The sequence below is a fragment of the Lethenteron reissneri genome, chromosome 25, assembly GCF_015708825.2.
Source record: "Lethenteron reissneri isolate LAM-NWPU_2019-01 chromosome 25, ASM1570882v1, whole genome shotgun sequence".
Classification (NCBI taxonomy): domain Eukaryota; kingdom Metazoa; phylum Chordata; class Hyperoartia; order Petromyzontiformes; family Petromyzontidae; genus Lethenteron; species Lethenteron reissneri.
The window spans coordinates 1,401,115-1,422,144 of record NC_083803.1 but is presented as its reverse complement, the minus strand read 5'-3'; the positions used below and the strand labels follow the sequence as shown (position 1 = coordinate 1,422,144).

The 21,030-nt window shown below is 43.3% G+C and overlaps 2 protein-coding genes across 2 annotated transcripts in view; both read left to right on the top strand.

The window, feature by feature from the left end:
* The window catches only part of LOC133346982 (platelet-derived growth factor receptor alpha-like), a 52,655-nt gene extending 35,623 nt beyond the window's left edge, over positions 1-17,032 (top strand). Inside the window, exons 17-25 of the mRNA XM_061558844.1 lie at positions 381-507; positions 915-1,051; positions 1,184-1,299; positions 9,880-10,002; positions 10,691-10,802; positions 11,792-11,891; positions 13,099-13,204; positions 14,040-14,164; positions 15,265-17,032. Of these exons, the coding sequence (XP_061414828.1) occupies positions 381-507; positions 915-1,051; positions 1,184-1,299; positions 9,880-10,002; positions 10,691-10,802; positions 11,792-11,891; positions 13,099-13,204; positions 14,040-14,164; positions 15,265-15,337 (1,019 nt within the window). The 3' untranslated portion in view covers positions 15,338-17,032. The remainder of the gene's footprint in view (positions 1-380; positions 508-914; positions 1,052-1,183; positions 1,300-9,879; positions 10,003-10,690; positions 10,803-11,791; positions 11,892-13,098; positions 13,205-14,039; positions 14,165-15,264) is intronic.
* On the top strand, positions 16,721-21,030 carry LOC133346875 (basic proline-rich protein-like). The gene is made up of 2 exons (XM_061558704.1): positions 16,721-16,746; positions 19,287-21,030. Exons 1-2 carry the CDS (start codon positions 16,721-16,723, stop codon positions 21,028-21,030), a joined length of 1,770 nt encoding a protein of 589 aa, XP_061414688.1.

The following is a 21,030-nucleotide window of genomic DNA, read 5'->3' as shown; positions in this document are numbered from 1 at the left end:
GAGAGCTTCCTGGAGTGGAGGCCCTGAGTAAGCAATGGGAAGCCTGTTCCTTTAACCAAATAAATCACGAGCAATTAATTATGATTTGTTTGCTCATTCACATTCCTATTTATAGCCACCAACTTCAACTAAAAATGCATGACAATTTTTGTGAGTACAGTCATTTAAATATTTATGCCATCATCTTCAAACGTATCTGGGAATGTGAGTTCATTCACTGAGATCTTGAGGTGTCGTGATGCACAAATGATGTGTTGTGCTGTAACTTGCCAACGGGAGCAGGAGATGCTCGTTTTTAAAATGGACATTTTACAATAGCGAATTGTGCCATTCATATTTATAGAAGATAGAAAATAACGATAATAACAATGACCCCACAGGTCCTGTCTACATAATTACCGAGTTCTGTTGCCACGGTGATCTGGTGAACTTCCTGCACAGGAACAAGTATGCGTACCTTCACTGGCTAAAGGATGCTCAGCAATCGCTCAAGAGGCCTGCAGCAAGGTGAGCTGCCCACGGAGATGTCCGTTGCCACCACACTTCACGTCGAGAGTAGTGTGGGTGGTTAGGCCGATGGGGCTGTTAATGGCACGGTGCTATGAACCCAGCGACCTAAGTACGATTCACAGCCACGAGCTGATATCAGTGGCGAGTGAAATCAAAAACGGTCTCGGCTTACAACCTCCACTAACCTGCGCCAACCAAGCGTGCTGAAGTAAGGTCAAACAAACCCATGACTGATATGAAATGGGGAAGCCCTTCATTCAATAGTGGATTTACAAAGAGCTGTACATTGCAGTATTACATTTCATTGTGATTACAAAACATGAAATAATGCGATTCTGTATATAAGTACGGATGTTCTGGTTGTGCTCACGTGTACGCACACCCGCGTGTGTGTGTGTGTATAGCTCTACATGTGCTGAGAGCATGTATATGGATATGAGGCCGGGAGATGATGACAATTACGTGCGTTCTGAAGCACGTGTGGATCGCGTTCTATACACAGTGGTGGATGGGGTCTATTATATGGATACCCAAAGAGATGGTAAGAATATGTGCATTCACACAATGCATGTTCATTGTTGATAGGCCGAGAATAATGTGTGCTTAACTCACGGATGGGCCCGTGAACTGTTGCATTTATGACATTCTGGTCATGGCTTGTGTATTGTTACAGACGAACCATTCTATGCCTGCTGTGAACTTGATGGCGCGTCGCCCCTCACGTCGACAGACCTCCTGAGCTGTGCCTACCAGGTGGCACAGGGCATGGCGTTCCTTGCCTCCAAAAATGTACGTCTGATATTCAAAACAATCATCAGACCTATACCTAACTGTGTTCGAACTTCAAACATTAACACCACACATGTATTCATAATCAACGATTTTTGGGTTTAGATCGCGTTTATTTATAAATGTGTCGTAACCCTCCACCACCCGACACGGCCAATCAGTAAAAAATGTGTCACGTTGACAAAGACAAATAGTTCACTGCTTTAGCCCACCGGTGTGTTGAAGCAACAACATTCACAATTTGAGTACGACGTTTCGCTGGTAATTACAACCAGCATCATCGGGCAATTCGCCAGAATGGTGAGGCTCTCCTGTGTCTCCCGTTCTTATATAGAGCAGCAGCAGGATGACGTCATCATTAACTCATTAACTCATCAGGTGCAAAGATTCAAGGGGGGAGTGATTGTAATTATATACTAGATTAGTAATCAGGCTATTGTTACGATGCGAGTTGTAGATTAGTAATCATTTGGAATGTGTTTTATTGTGATTATGCTACATTAGTAATCTGTTAGTGGTTGTTTCCCTTATAAGTAATTGTAATGTGTCTTATTTAATAATACGCTTCCAGGCCGCACTAAGCCTGTAGCTGTCTGAGCGATTAAAGTTATTTCTGTTTCTCTCAATTTCAATCGATTCTCTAATTAGTCTTTGCCAGTAGTAACTAGTTTTACACAACACTTCCACGTTGTCAAAATCAATTGAGTGTCCCTGTTGGCATGCATGTTCTGCTACTGCCGACAGTTGTGTTTGTGATAGTTTAATATTTCTCTGGTGTTCTTTAAGTCTTACACTAACGTTACGCCCTGTCTGTCCAATATAGCATCTGCCACATACACAATTAATCCGATATACACCTTCTGTTGATAATTTAGGTAATTCGTCTTTAGTGCACGTTACTAGTTGTTGAATTTTGTGTACTGTACCAAATCTTACTGTAATGTTTTGCTTTTGCAAAACACGGGCTAATTTATCAGTTACTCCTGAGATAAATGGTATTTTTATTGTTTTAATAATCTGATCGCTTTCAGCAGTGTTGCTTTGCGATCGTGATTTGGCTTTTAGTGCTCTGTTAATTTGAGCATTATTGTAGCCATTCTGTCTTAGTGCTTCTTTAACATGTTTAATCTCTCTCACTAGACTTTCACCATCTGACACTGTTTTAGCCCGATGTATGAGCGTCTTGATAAGAGAGGATTTCTGAGCTGGGTGATGATGCGAATCTGCATTCAGATAGGCATCAGTGTGCGTTGGCTTTCTGTAAACGCTGTGTGTTATTTTACCGTTTGGGCCATGCCCAAGTAAAATATCCAGGAACGGGAGTGTGTTATTCACCTCCATTTCCATGGTGAACTGAATGGCCGGGTTTTGTGCATTGAGATGATTTAGAAAATCGTTAAGTGTATCTTTACCATGTGGCCAGACAACCAAAGTGTCATCCACATATCTAAACCAAAAGGATGGTTTTAATGTGCTCGAGGCAAGTGCTCTGGTTTCAAAGTTTTCCATGTACAAATTTGCTATAGCAGGAGATAAAGGAGAGCCCATTGCTGCTCCCTCCCTTTGTTTAAAGAATTCGCCTCTCCATAAGAAGTAAGTGTTATTTAAACAATGGTCTGCGAGTTTCGGAATATCTTTTGGTAAACCTGTATTCTTTACCAGTGTATCAAGTAATTTAAGTGACTCGCTCACTGGAACCTTAGTGAATAGCGAAATCACATCAAAACTCACCAAAATATCATTAGGGTTAAGTTTAATATCTTTGATCATATTCACAAGATGTTCTGAATTTATTATGAATGATGATGTCCTACCGATGTAAGGCTGAATTTGTTTAGTTACATATTTTGCTAATTTATAGGTGGCAGAGCCAATTGTACTGACTATAGGTCGTAAAGGGATGCCGACTTTATGGATCTTTGGTAGCCCATACAGTCTAGGTGGTTTTGAAGCCATTGGCTTCATTAGGAATTGCTCATTTTTTGGGATTAATGAATTTGCAATGATTGCAGTAGTCTTACGTTCCAAAGTATTAGTTGGATCTCGTTTAATTTTAATGTAGGTACTTTCCTCTAATAAATCTTTAATTTTATTATCATAATCGGCTCGTGACATCACTACTGTAGTGCGGCCCTTGTCAGCTGCTAGGATTTGAATATCTTTGTTTAGACGAAGCTCTCTTAAGGCTTTTGCCTCGTTCGAGCTAATATTTACTTTAGGTACTTTACTATTCTCAATAATTTTGGCAACCTCGTGTCTAGTCATCTCTGCCTCATTATGTGGAAGGAGTCTTACTGCTGATTCTACCTCAGCAATTATCTCATCCACTGGAATTGTGCGTGGGGTAACGGCAAAGTTAAGGCCTTTAGAAAGGACAGAAATCATGTCAGTGGTTAAATCAGTGTTAGTCAAGTTCATTACGGTTTTGTTTTCAAATTGTTCGTTTTTAATAGGGATTTGTTTATTGTAAAGTCTAGAAAATTTGTTAATTTGGTTAGCATTTGTTAGATTAAACACATTATCAGCCGATTGTTGTGTTATAGTATCGATTATATTCCAATCATGCATGGACACACTATTGCTTATATTTAAATGTAAATGCTTTAGCGATTCAGAAATGTTGGATAATTCACTCCTGTTGTGTTGTATTCTCTCTATTAATAATAATTCGCTAGCTTTGTGTAGTATTTTGTTAGCCTTAGAAGACTTTATGTGATGTGTTATTTTAACTGCGTTTGGTATTACCTTCGAATCTCTGCACCTTTTGAGGAACGCCAATGAAGATATCAATTTCATCCGCTTAATGCGGAGCTTCTCCAATTTTCTGGTTTTAAGAAAAGTATCCTCCCCATAGAGGTTAGTCAGTTTAACACGTAGGCTTTCGCGACCAATGTTATTCATAATCAACGATTTTTGGGTTTAGATCGCGTTTATTTATAAATGTGTCGTAACCCTCCACCACCCGATACGGCCAATCAGTAAAAAATGTGTCACGTTGACAAAGACAAATAGTTCACTGCTTTAGCCCACCGGTGTGTTGAAGCAACAACATTCACAATTTGAGTACGACGTTTCGCTGGTAATTACAACCAGCATCATCGGGCAATTCGCCAGAATGGTGAGGCTCTCCTGTGTCTCCCGTTCTTATATAGAGCAGCAGCAGGATGACGTCATCATTAACTCATTAACTCATCAGGTGCAAAGATTCAAGGGGGGAGTGATTGTAATTATATACTAGATTAGTAATCAGGCTATTGTTACGATGCGAGTTGTAGATTAGTAATCATTTGGAATGTGTTTTATTGTGATTATGCTACATTAGTAATCTGTTAGTGGTTGTTTCCCTTATAAGTAATTGTAATGTATCTTATTTAATAATACGCTTCCAGGCCGCACTAAGCCTGTAGCTGTCTGAGCGATTAAAGTTATTTCTGTTTCTCTCAATTTCAATCGATTCTCTAATTAGTCTTTGCCAGTAGTAACTAGTTTTACACAACACTTCCACGTTGTCAAAATCAATTGAGTGTCCCTGTTGGCATGCATGTTCTGCTACTGCCGACAGTTGTGTTTGTGATAGTTTAATATTTCTCTGGTGTTCTTTAAGTCTTACACTAACGTTACGCCCTGTCTGTCCAATATAGCATCTGCCACATACACAATTAATCCGATATACACCTTCTGTTGATAATTTAGGTAATTCGTCTTTAGTGCACGTTACTAGTTGTTGAATTTTGTGTACTGTACCAAATCTTACTGTAATGTTTTGCTTTTGCAAAACACGGGCTAATTTATCAGTTACTCCTGAGATAAATGGTATTTTTATTGTTTTAATAATCTGATCGCTTTCAGCAGTGTTGCTTTGCGATCGTGATTTGGCTTTTAGTGCTCTGTTAATTTGAGCATTATTGTAGCCATTCTGTCTTAGTGCTTCTTTAACATGTTTAATCTCTCTCACTAGACTTTCACCATCTGACACTGTTTTAGCTCTTATCAAGACGCTCATACATCGGGCTAAAACAGTGTCAGATGGTGAAAGTCTAGTGAGAGAGATTAAACATGTTAAAGAAGCACTAAGACAGAATGGCTACAATAATGCTCAAATTAACAGAGCACTAAAAGCCAAATCACGATCGCAAAGCAACACTGCTGAAAGCGATCAGATTATTAAAACAATAAAAATACCATTTATCTCAGGAGTAACTGATAAATTAGCCCGTGTTTTGCAAAAGCAAAACATTACAGTAAGATTTGGTACAGTACACAAAATTCAACAACTAGTAACGTGCACTAAAGACGAATTACCTAAATTATCAACAGAAGGTGTATATCGGATTAATTGTGTATGTGGCAGATGCTATATTGGACAGACAGGGCGTAACGTTAGTGTAAGACTTAAAGAACACCAGAGAAATATTAAACTATCACAAACACAACTGTCGGCAGTAGCAGAACATGCATGCCAACAGGGACACTCAATTGATTTTGACAACGTGGAAGTGTTGTGTAAAACTAGTTACTACTGGCAAAGACTAATTAGAGAATCGATTGAAATTGAGAGAAACAGAAATAACTTTAATCGCTCAGACAGCTACAGGCTTAGTGCGGCCTGGAAGCGTATTATTAAATAAGATACATTACAATTACTTATAAGGGAAACAACCACTAACAGATTACTAATGTAGCATAATCACAATAAAACACATTCCAAATGATTACTAATCTACAACTCGCATCGTAACAATAGCCTGATTACTAATCTAGTATATAATTACAATCACTCCCCCCTTGAATCTTTGCACCTGATGAGTTAATGAGTTAATGATGACGTCATCCTGCTGCTGCTCTATATAAGAACGGGAGACACAGGAGAGCCTCACCATTCTGGCGAATTGCCCGATGATGCTGGTTGTAATTACCAGCGAAACGTCGTACTCAAATTGTGAATGTTGTTGCTTCAACACACCGGTGGGCTAAAGCAGTGAACTATTTGTCTTTGTCAACGTGACACATTTTTTACTGATTGGCCGTGTCGGGTGGTGGAGGGTTACGACACATTTATAAATAAACGCGATCTAAACCCAAAAATCGTTGATTATGAATAACATTGGTCGCGAAAGCCTACGTGTTAAACTGACTAACCTCTATGGGGAGGATACTTTTCTTAAAACCAGAAAATTGGAGAAGCTCCGCATTAAGCGGATGAAATTGATATCTTCATTGGCGTTCCTCAAAAGGTGCAGAGATTCGAAGGTAATACCAAACGCAGTTAAAATAACACATCACATAAAGTCTTCTAAGGCTAACAAAATACTACACAAAGCTAGCGAATTATTATTAATAGAGAGAATACAACACAACAGGAGTGAATTATCCAACATTTCTGAATCGCTAAAGCATTTACATTTAAATATAAGCAATAGTGTGTCCATGCATGATTGGAATATAATCGATACTATAACACAACAATCGGCTGATAATGTGTTTAATCTAACAAATGCTAACCAAATTAACAAATTTTCTAGACTTTACAATAAACAAATCCCTATTAAAAACGAACAATTTGAAAACAAAACCGTAATGAACTTGACTAACACTGATTTAACCACTGACATGATTTCTGTCCTTTCTAAAGGCCTTAACTTTGCCGTTACCCCACGCACAATTCCAGTGGATGAGATAATTGCTGAGGTAGAATCAGCAGTAAGACTCCTTCCACATAATGAGGCAGAGATGACTAGACACGAGGTTGCCAAAATTATTGAGAATAGTAAAGTACCTAAAGTAAATATTAGCTCGAACGAGGCAAAAGCCTTAAGAGAGCTTCGTCTAAACAAAGATATTCAAATCCTAGCAGCTGACAAGGGCCGCACTACAGTAGTGATGTCACGAGCCGATTATGATAATAAAATTAAAGATTTATTAGAGGAAAGTACCTACATTAAAATTAAACGAGATCCAACTAATACTTTGGAACGTAAGACTACTGCAATCATTGCAAATTCATTAATCCCAAAAAATGAGCAATTCCTAATGAAGCCAAGGGCTTCAAAACCACCTAGACTGTATGGGCTACCAAAGATCCATAAAGTCGGCATCCCTTTACGACCTATAGTCAGTACAATTGGCTCTGCCACCTATAAATTAGCAAAATATGTAACTAAACAAATTCAGCCTTACATCGGTAGGACATCATCATTCATAATAAATTCAGAACATCTTGTGAATATGATCAAAGATATTAAACTTAACCCTAATGATATTTTGGTGAGTTTTGATGTGATTTCGCTATTCACTAAGGTTCCAGTGAGCGAGTCACTTAAATTACTTGATACACTGGTAAAGAATACAGGTTTACCAAAAGATATTCCGAAACTCGCAGACCATTGTTTAAATAACACTTACTTCTTATGGAGAGGCGAATTCTTTAAACAAAGGGAGGGAGCAGCAATGGGCTCTCCTTTATCTCCTGCTATAGCAAATTTGTACATGGAAAACTTTGAAACCAGAGCACTTGCCTCGAGCACATTAAAACCATCCTTTTGGTTTAGATATGTGGATGACACTTTGGTTGTCTGGCCACATGGTAAAGATACACTTAACGATTTTCTAAATCATCTCAATGCACAAAACCCGGCCATTCAGTTCACCATGGAAATGGAGGTGAATAACACACTCCCGTTCCTGGATATTTTACTTGGGCATGGCCCAAACGGTAAAATAACACACAGCGTTTACAGAAAGCCAACGCACACTGATGCCTATCTGAATGCAGATTCGCATCATCACCCAGCTCAGAAATCCTCTCTTATCAAGACGCTCATACATCGGGCTAAAACAGTGTCAGATGGTGAAAGTCTAGTGAGAGAGATTAAACATGTTAAAGAAGCACTAAGACAGAATGGCTACAATAATGCTCAAATTAACAGAGCACTAAAAGCCAAATCACGATCGCAAAGCAACACTGCTGAAAGCGATCAGATTATTAAAACAATAAAAATACCATTTATCTCAGGAGTAACTGATAAATTAGCCCGTGTTTTGCAAAAGCAAAACATTACAGTAAGATTTGGTACAGTACACAAAATTCAACAACTAGTAACGTGCACTAAAGACGAATTACCTAAATTATCAACAGAAGGTGTATATCGGATTAATTGTGTATGTGGCAGATGCTATATTGGACAGACAGGGCGTAACGTTAGTGTAAGACTTAAAGAACACCAGAGAAATATTAAACTATCACAAACACAACTGTCGGCAGTAGCAGAACATGCATGCCAACAGGGACACTCAATTGATTTTGACAACGTGGAAGTGTTGTGTAAAACTAGTTACTACTGGCAAAGACTAATTAGAGAATCGATTGAAATTGAGAGAAACAGAAATAACTTTAATCGCTCAGACAGCTACAGGCTTAGTGCGGCCTGGAAGCGTATTATTAAATAAGATACATTACAATTACTTATAAGGGAAACAACCACTAACAGATTACTAATGTAGCATAATCACAATAAAACACATTCCAAATGATTACTAATCTACAACTCGCATCGTAACAATAGCCTGATTACTAATCTAGTATATAATTACAATCACTCCCCCCTTGAATCTTTGCACCTGATGAGTTAATGAGTTAATGATGACGTCATCCTGCTGCTGCTCTATATAAGAACGGGAGACACAGGAGAGCCTCACCATTCTGGCGAATTGCCCGATGATGCTGGTTGTAATTACCAGCGAAACGTCGTACTCAAATTGTGAATGTTGTTGCTTCAACACACCGGTGGGCTAAAGCAGTGAACTATTTGTCTTTGTCAACGTGACACATTTTTTACTGATTGGCCGTGTCGGGTGGTGGAGGGTTACGACACATTTATAAATAAACGCGATCTAAACCCAAAAAATCGTTGATTATGAATAACATTGGTCGCGAAAGCCTACGTGTTAAACTGACCACACATGTACTGAATAAGTATTCACTCCACGTGAACACTCTACGATTTGCTGAAGTTCTATTTGTCATAGCACTTATTATTATTAACTAATCTAATGTGGGGCCTTATATTGTATATTTTGGTACTGATGCGCCAAAATAAGAGCTTTGGCTTCAGCCAAAACAAGAAACACGTGCGCCCACTTGTCATACTTGTTTCCCACTTATGCATTGAAATCTCAGGATCATGTGACGCTTGGGTGGCATACCCAAGGCATACTTGTGTACGATCGAAGAACTGCGCTCGAACAAATTTGTCAGCTACCCAACTTGTTAGAAAAGCATCAAACTAATGTCATATCAGGAGCAGTGCTGTCGTCAATAACACAATGTATCACTATCCCAAATACTATGGATCGATCCTGTGCCTTGCATAGTACCAAGGCTAGTTGGTAGAACCAGTCTAAACTCAGTAATGTATCCTCTTGGCTGTGTAAGCTTCAGTGTTGAAAGGATAAAGGCAGATGGATGAGGTGCTCGTTAAAATGCACCATGTGCTGTGCCAGCCTTAATAGGCTCTCAAAAATGCCACATACATGGAACCATATAGGGTATAACACGTGTGTTACTGTGTTTGTATGCGACAGTGCGTACACAGAGACCTGGCTGCCCGTAACGTGCTGCTCGCAAACCACCGAGTGGTCAAAATTTGTGACTTTGGACTGGCGAGAGATCTGGAGAAAGACACCAATTACATATCCAGGGGCAATGTATGTACAAAACATAACTTTCATTGCACGTGTGTGTGTGGGGGGGGCAGAAGTGTAGTGGTTTGCGCAATGTGCTATGAACCCGGTGAGTGGAGTTCAATTCCTGCTCACGACTAACAAATGTGGTGAGTATTTTAACTGGTTCAGGGCCTCCCCAAGGTCGTAAGTAGCTCGTGCGGTGTGTAAACATGAGCACTGGGGGACAAAGGCGATCGGGTGTGGATCTGGTCACCTACCCCCTTGTGTGCCGTGCCGGCCTTAATAGGTGCTCGCGAACAAAACTTGCCCCAACAGTCTGTTCAGGCTAAAACGGGGGTGTCTTTGTTTGTACATATGTATGCACATGTAATCAAATATTTGGACATTCACGAAAAATGCACAAGACTTACATTTTTTTTTACATTTTATGAAATAATGTTATTGCCATTACACATAGGCATATAATAGTGCATAGATGAATCGATTCAAATACATTATTACGCTCATGATGCAAGCATCCTATCACACGTGTAAGAATCGATTCATTTTAACCAGTATGCTGTATGCCCTACGCAATTAGTTCACTATACCTCGACAGTCACTGAAGTCATGCTTGGAATTAGACTGACACTGAAAGAGGGGGAACGGATGGATCAAGAATGTAACTTTTAACGAGACAAAGTCGTAACGTCTCTGTGTGTGTGTGCAGACGTTCCTGCCGGTGAAGTGGATGGCCCCAGAGAGTATATTTGACAACGTGTACACAACACTCAGCGACGTGTGGTCCTACGGTGTGCTGTTGTGGGAAATATTCTCGCTCGGTATGTGAACACACACTTATATCCGAATACCACACTCACAAATGTCATTTCGTGTAATGCTATCACATATAAAATGCTATTTCAAGGCTGGTCAACTATGATAGGTGAAAGTAAACACATTCACAAATACATGATCAGTTATGAACTAAGTGGGCCCTGGGTAGTTGGGCTAGAGCAGGGGTCAGCAACCTGCGGTCCCAGAGCCACATGCAACTCTTTAAGGATTGCTTCTTGACGATATTCATTATAGACCATCGCTCTGCGTTGCAGCTCTTGAAATATTGAGGGTTTTTTTTACTGTCCCCTGGGCTAGATGAACAGTTGAGATGCGCTAGTGAAATCGTGCCCTCCAATTGCCAATTTTGGATTATCGCTTCCCTGGCTGGCCAATTTCCGATGCGTCTATTTTTGGCGCGTGAATGTAAAAGCGCTCTGCCAGTTGTAATCGTGAAATCGCGAGTGAAACCTGTCATCAACTCCTAGCTCCAATCCCTATACTAGAAAATATTGTTTTTGTTACAGAATACTGTATTGTTGGTGCTATGGAGTGTAGTTTTCATATAACTGTAAAGGTTCCTATGTTAAATATGCCTTATGACATTGGAAATGTGAGTATTGCATACACCCCTTGACGTGTATTTACTTAGAATTACCAATGCACATGCGACGACAATGTATGTTGAACTGTTTTCGCACCGTACGTAGCCAACCGAGCTAATCAGAGGTGCTGGAGAAGAACAACAAACTAAACATAAAAAGCAGTTCTTTAGAAAACAGTTTTCAATCTAGATTATTTTTAAATGTATAACTCCAATAGCTTAATATCTGAAGAGTGTTCTAGAAGGCCGCAGAAGCGCATCTGAAAGTGCGCGATGCGGTGACCGTCTTTGTTCGATGGTCAGCCAGAAGCCGCTGGGAGGATGACGATGATGATGATGATGACGATGATGATGGTGATGATGATGACGGTGATGATAAATTATTTCTAGGAGGCAGTCCTTACCCTGGAATGGCAATTGATGCACACTTTTATGGGCAGCTGAAAGCTGGACTTCATATGGACAAACCAGAACATGCGACGGAAGACCTGTGAGTACTCGTAGTGCGACGCATTGTGGTTACTGTGTAGGTAGCGAATTAGGATGAGAGTACAGAAAAAAATCTCATGACAACATACGTGTGGGGACCCTGGAATTTCCTACTTTATAATTAATATAGTTTATATTAAATTAATAGACAAAAATTATTACGGAAAACTTTATACGTTACCCCTTGCAGTGGATGTCATCTGTTTTAAACGTCCCATCGCGACCGACTACAGAAATCGGTCATTTTTGTTTGCCTTCGCTTGACTAATTCTACTCTGGGAAATAAAATTGGTTTACAGAGCCATGCTGGCATGGTTGGCAGTTTTAAAAGAGATGTCCATGTGACGGTAACATGCGAATACTGCTGCTAATAATAACACAAGTAATCTTGCATTGATTCTCAGCAGCTCTCCCGCGATATTTCTCACCTGATGACGATTGATTGTGTTACGATTGAAACGTCGTGATATTGTTATTCTTTTTATTATTTATATTTTTATTTTTATTATTTTTTATTTGATCTATCTACGTGGCTTTACCAAAAGACCCAAAGAATATAATCTTACTTTATGAAATGTGTGAACCTCAATACTGATCATGATGCATTGCATGAGGTTATTGCAGCCATCTGAATGTGGATTATATCACAACAATGATGACAACAAACCAACGTAAATCTGAACAAAGTGCGATTTTACACTCCATGTATACCCACACAATGTAAATAATATTTTCCCACAGAACTTCAAGTAAAGGGTGAATTAGACGTGGGCTTTTTATTCATTCAGGGTCAGGACCAAGGAAGGGCGTGCCGCCTTCCCCATTTCGACATTGTGTCTACCGCAAAGCACCCCAACCTGAGCACTCCACTCAAACCCTTGCCTGGCCTAGAGCATTCCCTTTTCATGCCAATGGCTCTCCACTCAGCACTTCCGATATCGTAAGAATTTCAAATAGTATGGCAGTGTGCTCGTGGAAACATGATTTGACAGTGGTGGAATAGGGTCACAATAAAAACTCAACACTTTCGCCAATACTACCCTACACAGGTAATACACGTAGATAATGTGCAACGTTTTCGGCACTGACCATTATTTTCCTCTTTAGGGCAGTGCTACAGACACTTTGTTGAGTTTTTGTGACTTGTGCCTGTGGACCATTGCTGAAGTTCCCTAATCTGGCTGTGACTGTGCATGTGATTGAGTCAGGTTTGAAATAATGAAGGCTTGCTGGGCACTCAGGGCATCCCAAAGACCCACATTCTCCCAGCTCGTGAAAACAGTGGGAAAGCTTCTACCACCGACATACTTACAGGTACCACATGTTTATATTTGTTGTAGAAACGCGTGACTACGATAGCGGTGTTTCTACAATTTAGAAACACCAAACCCAAGGCTAAATTAAATTCATGAAATAAGTTAACTGTGCAAACAAGGCCGAAAAGTTGGATTCGTAAACATGAGCAAATTTTCTAAAAAAAATTTACATTTGAAGGGGTATATCTTGAAAACACAGCAGTATGTGTATAATAAGCGCAGCCGTGTAAAGTGGACTTTGATCAATATGATTTTTTTTTAATGATGAAGAGCTGGATGAAGCGTTTAATAAAAAAGCTGATCTCGATCATGAAAAAAAGTATACTGATGTGCCTATAAACGTTTTCAGTGTCTTCTGCTAACTGTAACATGAATCAAAAACATCAAATCTGCCAAAGCAAATGGAAATAATGCTTGAAAGTCCATTGTCCTGGACTAATGCATGCTGTCAATTATACCAAGATACAGAAAGGGGAAAACATGGAGCTGAGAAAAAAAGTAAGTAGAGAAATCATGTTAACTGCAAAAATGGTTGCTGGGCGATGGATGAGACCGGCGATGGAATGGCAGGAAAAGGAGTAAATCGGTCGGGCAAATAATCTCTGTTGAGATGGAGCCATGATATCAGTTCAGGTGCAGGAGCAGGATGGATGGTGAGACTGCAAGATGGCGATGTGGGGAGGCCTTCATCTAACAGTGGGCAGAACACGGATGATATCTTACAATGAAGGAGTAGCTCTGGAATCTGTTTCTATCTGTTTTTTCCTGTCTGCTGTCCCTCTGCCCTTTACCACTGCTCTGGTTCCTTGCCCTGTCGCTTGTTGTCCGAATAGGCATACGATCAAACGAGCGAGCAGTTTTGTGATAGACGCAACAAGATACACAACAGTGTGCACACAAATGTGCACGTGGATGTGAGCAGCACGGCAGATCCAGAGGACAAAACTGAGTCAGACAGGTATGTGAGACCGCACCTCATACACTTGAATTTGAAATGCAGACATATATGTTACGATAAATTAACGTGGGGGGAGTGATGACACCGTGGTTAGCACACTAAGCGATTAACCCGGCGACTATAATTTCTGGGTCACGGCTAATATTTGGGGCAAATTATATCTTAACTGGTCCGAACCCACCCTCCTCACCCCTTTATTAACCTGCATTGACCAACGTGGTGAAGAATGGTCATTCAACCCCAAAAACTCAGTGTGCATAGGCTTTAAATCCAGCAGAAATGGAAGGGTTGTCAATTGTGATGATTACAGTACTGTGTCTTAAATAAACTAAATCTTTACCCTTTGGGTATTTCGGTAAACTCGCGTAGGTAGAAAAATAATAGATCACGACATTTTGATCGCAACACAAGCAATCGTCATCAGGTGGGACAACCACAGCAAGAAAAAACTTCTGAAGTAGGCGAGAGATCTGCCGTGGCACGAGGTTATATAAGCCTCGGCAGTAGGGGGGGGGGGGGGAGGGAGAAGAGGGGGGGGGGGAAGGAGGCGGGGCAGAAAGTGGACCCCGCAGCAGCACCCGGGTCACTGGAGTAGAGATCGGAGAGAGATGCACAGAGAGAGGGAGAAGGACACACAGAGTCGGAAATAACAGCTGACATAGGCAGGCAGGATGGAAACATCACAGTCAGTTAAGACTTGTTATTAACCAGGTAAAGTCTTAACTGACTGTGATGTTTCCATCCTACCTTTGATGTTATTAGTTATTTTCGACTCTCTGATTTTATATTAACAGGTTAACACTAACACAGCCGCCGTTTACATTGACATGCTAATCTCTTACATTGACATGCTAATCTCTCTCACTTTAACACCACTAGCCCCACCCACTTCGTGGTGACGATTGCTTGTGTTGCGATCGAAACGTCGTGATATTTTTTATTATTTTTTATTCACTTTCTTTTAATTAATTTTTATTTTATTGTTCTATCTACGTGACTTTACCGAAAGACCCAAAGAATACGCACAAAATAGACATCGTAATGAGCAAAGTGATACGTGTGCGGTGTGTTCTGTGCGTTGGTGTGGATGGCACATGCAGGGAAGGTGGCTTGTTCTACCTTCAACTCAAAACGGAAGATGTACAGCCCGAGTGGGAAACCAGTTTCTTGTGATCGACTCAGCTGAGGTTGGCATCCATTACAGGGGCACAGCACCCGGCAGTCCACTGGGTTCCCTGCTGCTGCTGCTCCAGAGCACAGCATTTCTCTCCACGTGTTCACACATTTATCCCCATGTGCAGCTGAAGATGCAGTACCCTGGTGTTGCTGGCTGGCCCCTTTTCGAACACAAGTCGAGCACAGTACTCTTGCTACCCCCATTCCTTGATTATATTTAATTCGCTTCACGGTATTTTGCCTGTGTTATCACCTTTTTATGGAATATTTTCAACACTTATGTTATTGCATGTCCCACTGTTTATATTTTGTATCCTCAAGATTAAAAGATGCACCCCCCCCCCCATCCTGTATTTTAAAGCAGAGTATATTTCCAGAGTGTCTTAAAATCTGGCAATTGCAATAGTATTGCGATGAAGACTACGTATTAAGCGCCTCATATCGAACATAGTCGTTATAACTTGATATTTAGAACCTGTTAAACTTGCATTACTTGAACGACGTATATTAATCAGTGAAGATTCCACTTGTTACTAAAGGTTTACACATTTTCTCACGTGTTTTATACTCAGATGCGTAAATATGGATACGTTACTGAACATTCCAATTTCAGTGACTACAAAGACGTTTTTAATGGTTTCATTGCGTAGTCCTAGTTATGAACACTTACAATTTCAGTATTACTGTACTGTATAGTACCTTATATGAATACGTAACAATATACACATTACAAAAATGACATTACGAATAAACGTTTAAATATTTCATGATATACTGTAATAGACCACTCTTTGCAATTGTTTTATGTAGAATTTTCCAATTTAAATATTCAAGTTAATGTTGCACAGCAGGTCCATTTTCTTGAATTGTGTCTCATGCTGTTTTATAGGTACAGAATAAAGAGTAACCCGAGGCACTTGACACCCTAAATTAAAAATAGGTTGTCCTACTTATGCAGTCTGTAAGGAATTGCGATGTAACCCCGAGTGACATGATCGAGCATCGCACTTAGTTGCAGTTTAGCGAGCGCTATGACTGTCAAATATTGTGATAATTTATTGTGTGCTCTGTAATACCACAATCCCACAGGTAAAAGCACCTCGAATACATTACTGTATTAATATGACAACAGTGCTCGAAGCAATACCTGTAACAATACCTGTAACAATATATCCCCCACAGAAATCAAGTTGTTACGATCCGAGATCATGATTCAAATTAAGAAAATTTGATTTTTGCATCCTTTGTACCATCTCGTTTGCATTGTTTCTTGCTCTGCATTTTTGTACTTTTGTTTGCTAAAATACACAAACCATTTGCATATGGTTTGTGTATTTCATAAATGATCGATTCTTAAATGCACGCTTTAATTCATCCACCATGAACGCGAGGATCGCCTTTAATCGGTGACTGAATGTATCATCAACAAGTCTCCCGTGTGTGCTATAACAATCGTGGCCCCATGCCTTGCTCGCTCGCTCGGCTAAACCTTGCCTCTGCTGAACTGCATTGGTCTAACCCAATATCCCCGCAGGCATAGGTTGTGTCTAACTAACTACACGGAGACGTATATATGGAGGCAACGCGGTTATTACAACAGACTCAACGGACAGCGACTGTAATACGAAGGGGTACGGCCCCTTCAACCCGATAGCCTAAGGGAGGTACAGTATCCCTTCTCGTGTGTCCTACACACTACCCCGGGCTACTCTACACCTAGGTCTCTGGCCACGGCCGCTAAGGGAGGCGAGACCGACCCGACCCAGGGTCCCACCACCGGTCCGCTACAACCCGGCTCTGACAAGAGCCTCGGGGAGGGTCCCAGGGTGCTGCTCCAGTCTTCAGATCTTCGGACGGCTTCAGGCTTGAGTAGGCGAACACTGCCGGACCCGTTCAGAGGGCCGGCTTTTATCCCCAGGTCAGGGGTTTACCCCTTGCCTCATCACCCCTTCTCCAGAACCTTCCAGAAATGTCTGGGAGGTTCTGAAAAGGTCTTAAAGGGTCTTAAATCTTAAAGGGCCTTAAAATCAGCCGGTGGCCCCTATCCCCCCCAGCCCCCAGTCTTTGGGGGCCTGGGGTGTCAACCTCCGGTCAACCTCCGGTCACGGGCCACCCGGGGGGGGGGGGGGGGTTGACCTTGGGTCAACCCCGACACACCTCGTTCTGTCTCTCGGCTGCCCCCTGTCGGCCCGTGAGCGTGGTGGCAGGTAAAGCAACCTACAGCGCCTTGGTATGGCGCAACACATATGTAGTTGACATACATTTGGAATTTAGTGTGGATCAGACAACAGTATTAGTCTGTGTACATCAACCTAAAAGCCCCATGAAATGCTGAGATGAAAACTACAGTATTATAAGTGTTGTATTATTATGAAATTGGACGGTATGTTGTGTGGTTATATGATCATAGCGCGCAACATTCCATTCTATTAGATCTGAACATTTGATAATTGAATAATTCTACGAGTGTTCAACGGTTTTGGGTTTTCAAGGCTTCGAAATGAAATACACGTCTGGAAACAGTGCACAGCACATTGTTAAACAGGTAGTGTAACGAGTCACGAGTTATCAAGAGTAATTATCAGATAATTAGTGTGCCGGCCTCATGGTTCAGATTAGCCAAATGTAAAACATGAAGTGGAAGAAACATTGCAATCATTGTCCCTTGTTGCGAAAACTTGGCAGGACCATTGTGAGACTCAGTGAGGCTTCCCTGGATAAACAAGAACAACAATAATACAACTAAAACATTTATAACTTGAAGATCATGTGAACATATTTTTGGTCAAGGTAAAAAAAAAACTACCTAAAAGTGGAATTGGTATGGGAAAGCGAATATGAAATTTCGAAACCAAAACTCGAAAAAAATGCAACCTAATGCTTAAATAACACTTCTATAGGGGATAGCATTTTCTTATATATGACATAATTCACTCTAGTAACATGCTCTCCATGTCAGTTGAAATCCTATATTGCTGCTCGAAGAGGGTTCTCGGCAAGTTGTGAAGCCGCCTCACCTACTGACACGACCCGCCACGAATACCGCTACCCACGTTTCCTGGGGCTACCCACGTTTCCTGGGGCCACCCACGTTTCCTGGGGCCACCCACGTTCACTGGGGCTACCCACGTTTCCTGGGGCTACCCACGTTTCCTGGGGCCACCCACGTTTCCTGGGGCTAGCCACGTTTCCTGGGGCTACCCACGTTTCCTGGGGCCCCCTTCACAACCCCTCCACGACCCTCCGTGTCAACTCCGCCGTGTCAACGCCGGAAGGTGCGGGGCCTAAAGAGGACACGGTGGGGCCGACGGAGCGAGCAAAGTTGTCGCTCAACAACGAGGCGTGAAACTGCCGACTGCCCTAATGTTGGGTGCTTTAAAAAAATGTTAACACTTATTATGGGACTATCGTTTATAATGGAAAAACAACGGATAATACACTAATAAATGTATGTTAATAACTTCAAAGGGTCTCCACTTGTTCACCATCATTGTCAACACAATCTTCTCCAGGTGGTCTCCAGTGCGCGGAGGCACATTTCTTGCGGTATTATTGAAAACTCTCAAAAGTAGATTCGAAGTTTTCGTGACTGCAGGGATCCATACTCTTTGGTTCTTTACCGAAAGAACCAAAGAGTATTCTCAAAAGTGTTCACGTGTTTGTGAAGCACGCTGTATATGGCGCTGTGTATCCCCTGGGGCTGTTCGACACCAGTTGGACGTTGATTCCACTAAAAACGAATGTGGGCTTAACCGTGTCTCGAACGCAACTTTTCACGTTCACCACCAGCACCACAGCTCCGGCAGTACAATCAACGGTGATGTGGAAGCAGTGCAAATACATGGCACGTAGCCTCAACGAGACCAACAGCGAATCGATTTCTAATTCTGATTGCGGCTCCATGCGCACACAGCAACCACCTGGCCACGCTGCCCCAATGAACAAGCTCAATTCACGCTCCGGGGCCCCCCGACGACTCAATTCACGCTCCGGGGCCCCCCGACGACTCAATTCACGCTCCGGGGCCCCCCGACGACTCAATTCACGCTCCGGGGCCCCCCGACGACTCAATTCACGCTCCGGGGCCCCCCGACGACTCAATTCACGCTCCGGGGCCCCTCGACGACTCAATTCACGCTCCGGGGCCCCTCGACGACTCAATTCACGCTCCGGGGCCCCTCGACGACTCAATTCACGCTCCGGGGCCCCCCGACGACTCAATTCACGCTCCGGGGCCCCTCGACGACTCAATTCACGCTCCGGGGCCCCTCGACGACTCAATTCACGCTCCGGGGCCCCTCGACGACTCAATTCACGCTCCGGGGCCCCTCGACGACTCAATTCACGCTCCGGGGCCCCTCGACGACTCAATTCACGCTCCGGGGCCCCTCGACGACTCAATTCACGCTCCGGGGCCCCTCGACGACTCAATTCACGCTCTGGGGCCCCTCGACGACTCAATTCACGCTCTGGGGCCCCTCGACGACTCAATTCACGCTCCGGGGCCCCTCGACGACTCAATTCACGCTCCGGGTCTCCTCGACGACTCAGTTCACGCTCCGGGGCCCCTCGACGACTCAATTCACGCTCTGGGGCCCCTCGACGACTCAATTCACGCTCCGGGGCCACTCGACGACTCAATTCACGCTCTGGGGCCCCTCGGCGACTCAATTCACGCTCCGGGGCCCCTCGACGACTCAATTCACGCTCCGGGGCCCCTCGACGACTCAATTCACGCTCCGGGGCCCCTCGACGACTCAATTCACGCTCCGGGGCCCCTCGACGACTCAATTCACGCTCCGGGGCCCCTCGACGACTCAATTCACGCTCCGGGGCCCCTCGACGACTCAATTCACGCTCCGGGGCCCCTCGACGACTCAATTCACGCTCTGGGGCCCCTCGACGACTCAATTCACGCTCTGGGGCCCCTCGACGACTCAATTCACGCTCCGGGGCCCCTCGACGACTCAATTCACGCTCCGGGTCTCCTCGACGACTCAGTTCACGCTCCGGGGCCCCTCGACGACTCAATTCACGCTCTGGGGCCCCTCGACGACTCAATTCACGCTCCGGGGCCACTCGACGACTCAATTCACGCTCTGGGGCCCCTCGGCGACTCAATTCACGCTCCGGGGCCCCTCGACGACTCAATTCACGCTCCGGGGCCCCTCGACGACTCAATTCACGCTCCGGGGCCCCTCGACGACTCAATTCACGCTCCGGGGCCCCTCGCCGACTCAATTCACGCTCCGGGGCCCCTCGACCACTCAATTCACGCTCCGGGGCCCCTCGACGACTCAATTCACGCTCTGGGGCCCCTCGACGACTCAATTCACGCTCTGGGGCCCCTCGACGACTCAGTTCACGCTCCGGGGCCCCTCGACGACTCAATTCACGCTCCGGGGCCCCTCGACGACTCAATTCACGCTCCGGGGCCCCTCGACGACTCAATTCACGCTCCGGGGCCCCTCGACGACTCAGTTCACGCTCCGGGGCCCCTCGACGACTCAATTCACGCTCCGGGGCCTCTCGACGACTCAATTCACGCTCCGGGGCCCCTCGACGACTCAGTTCACGCTCCGGGGCCCCTCGACGACTCAATTCACGCTCCGGGGCCCCTCGACGACTCAATTCACGCTCCGGGGCCCCTCGACGACTCAATTCACGCTCCGGGGCCCCTCGACGACTAA

Excerpts from the sequence above, each read along its gene's own strand:
- LOC133346875 (XM_061558704.1), top strand. The coding sequence starts at position 16,721 with ATGAACGCGAGGATCGCCTTTAATCG. Across the intron at positions 16,747-19,286 it reads GCGAGGATCGCCTTTAATCG|CTCAATTCACGCTCCGGGGC; the intron begins GTGACTGAATGT and ends CCAATGAACAAG.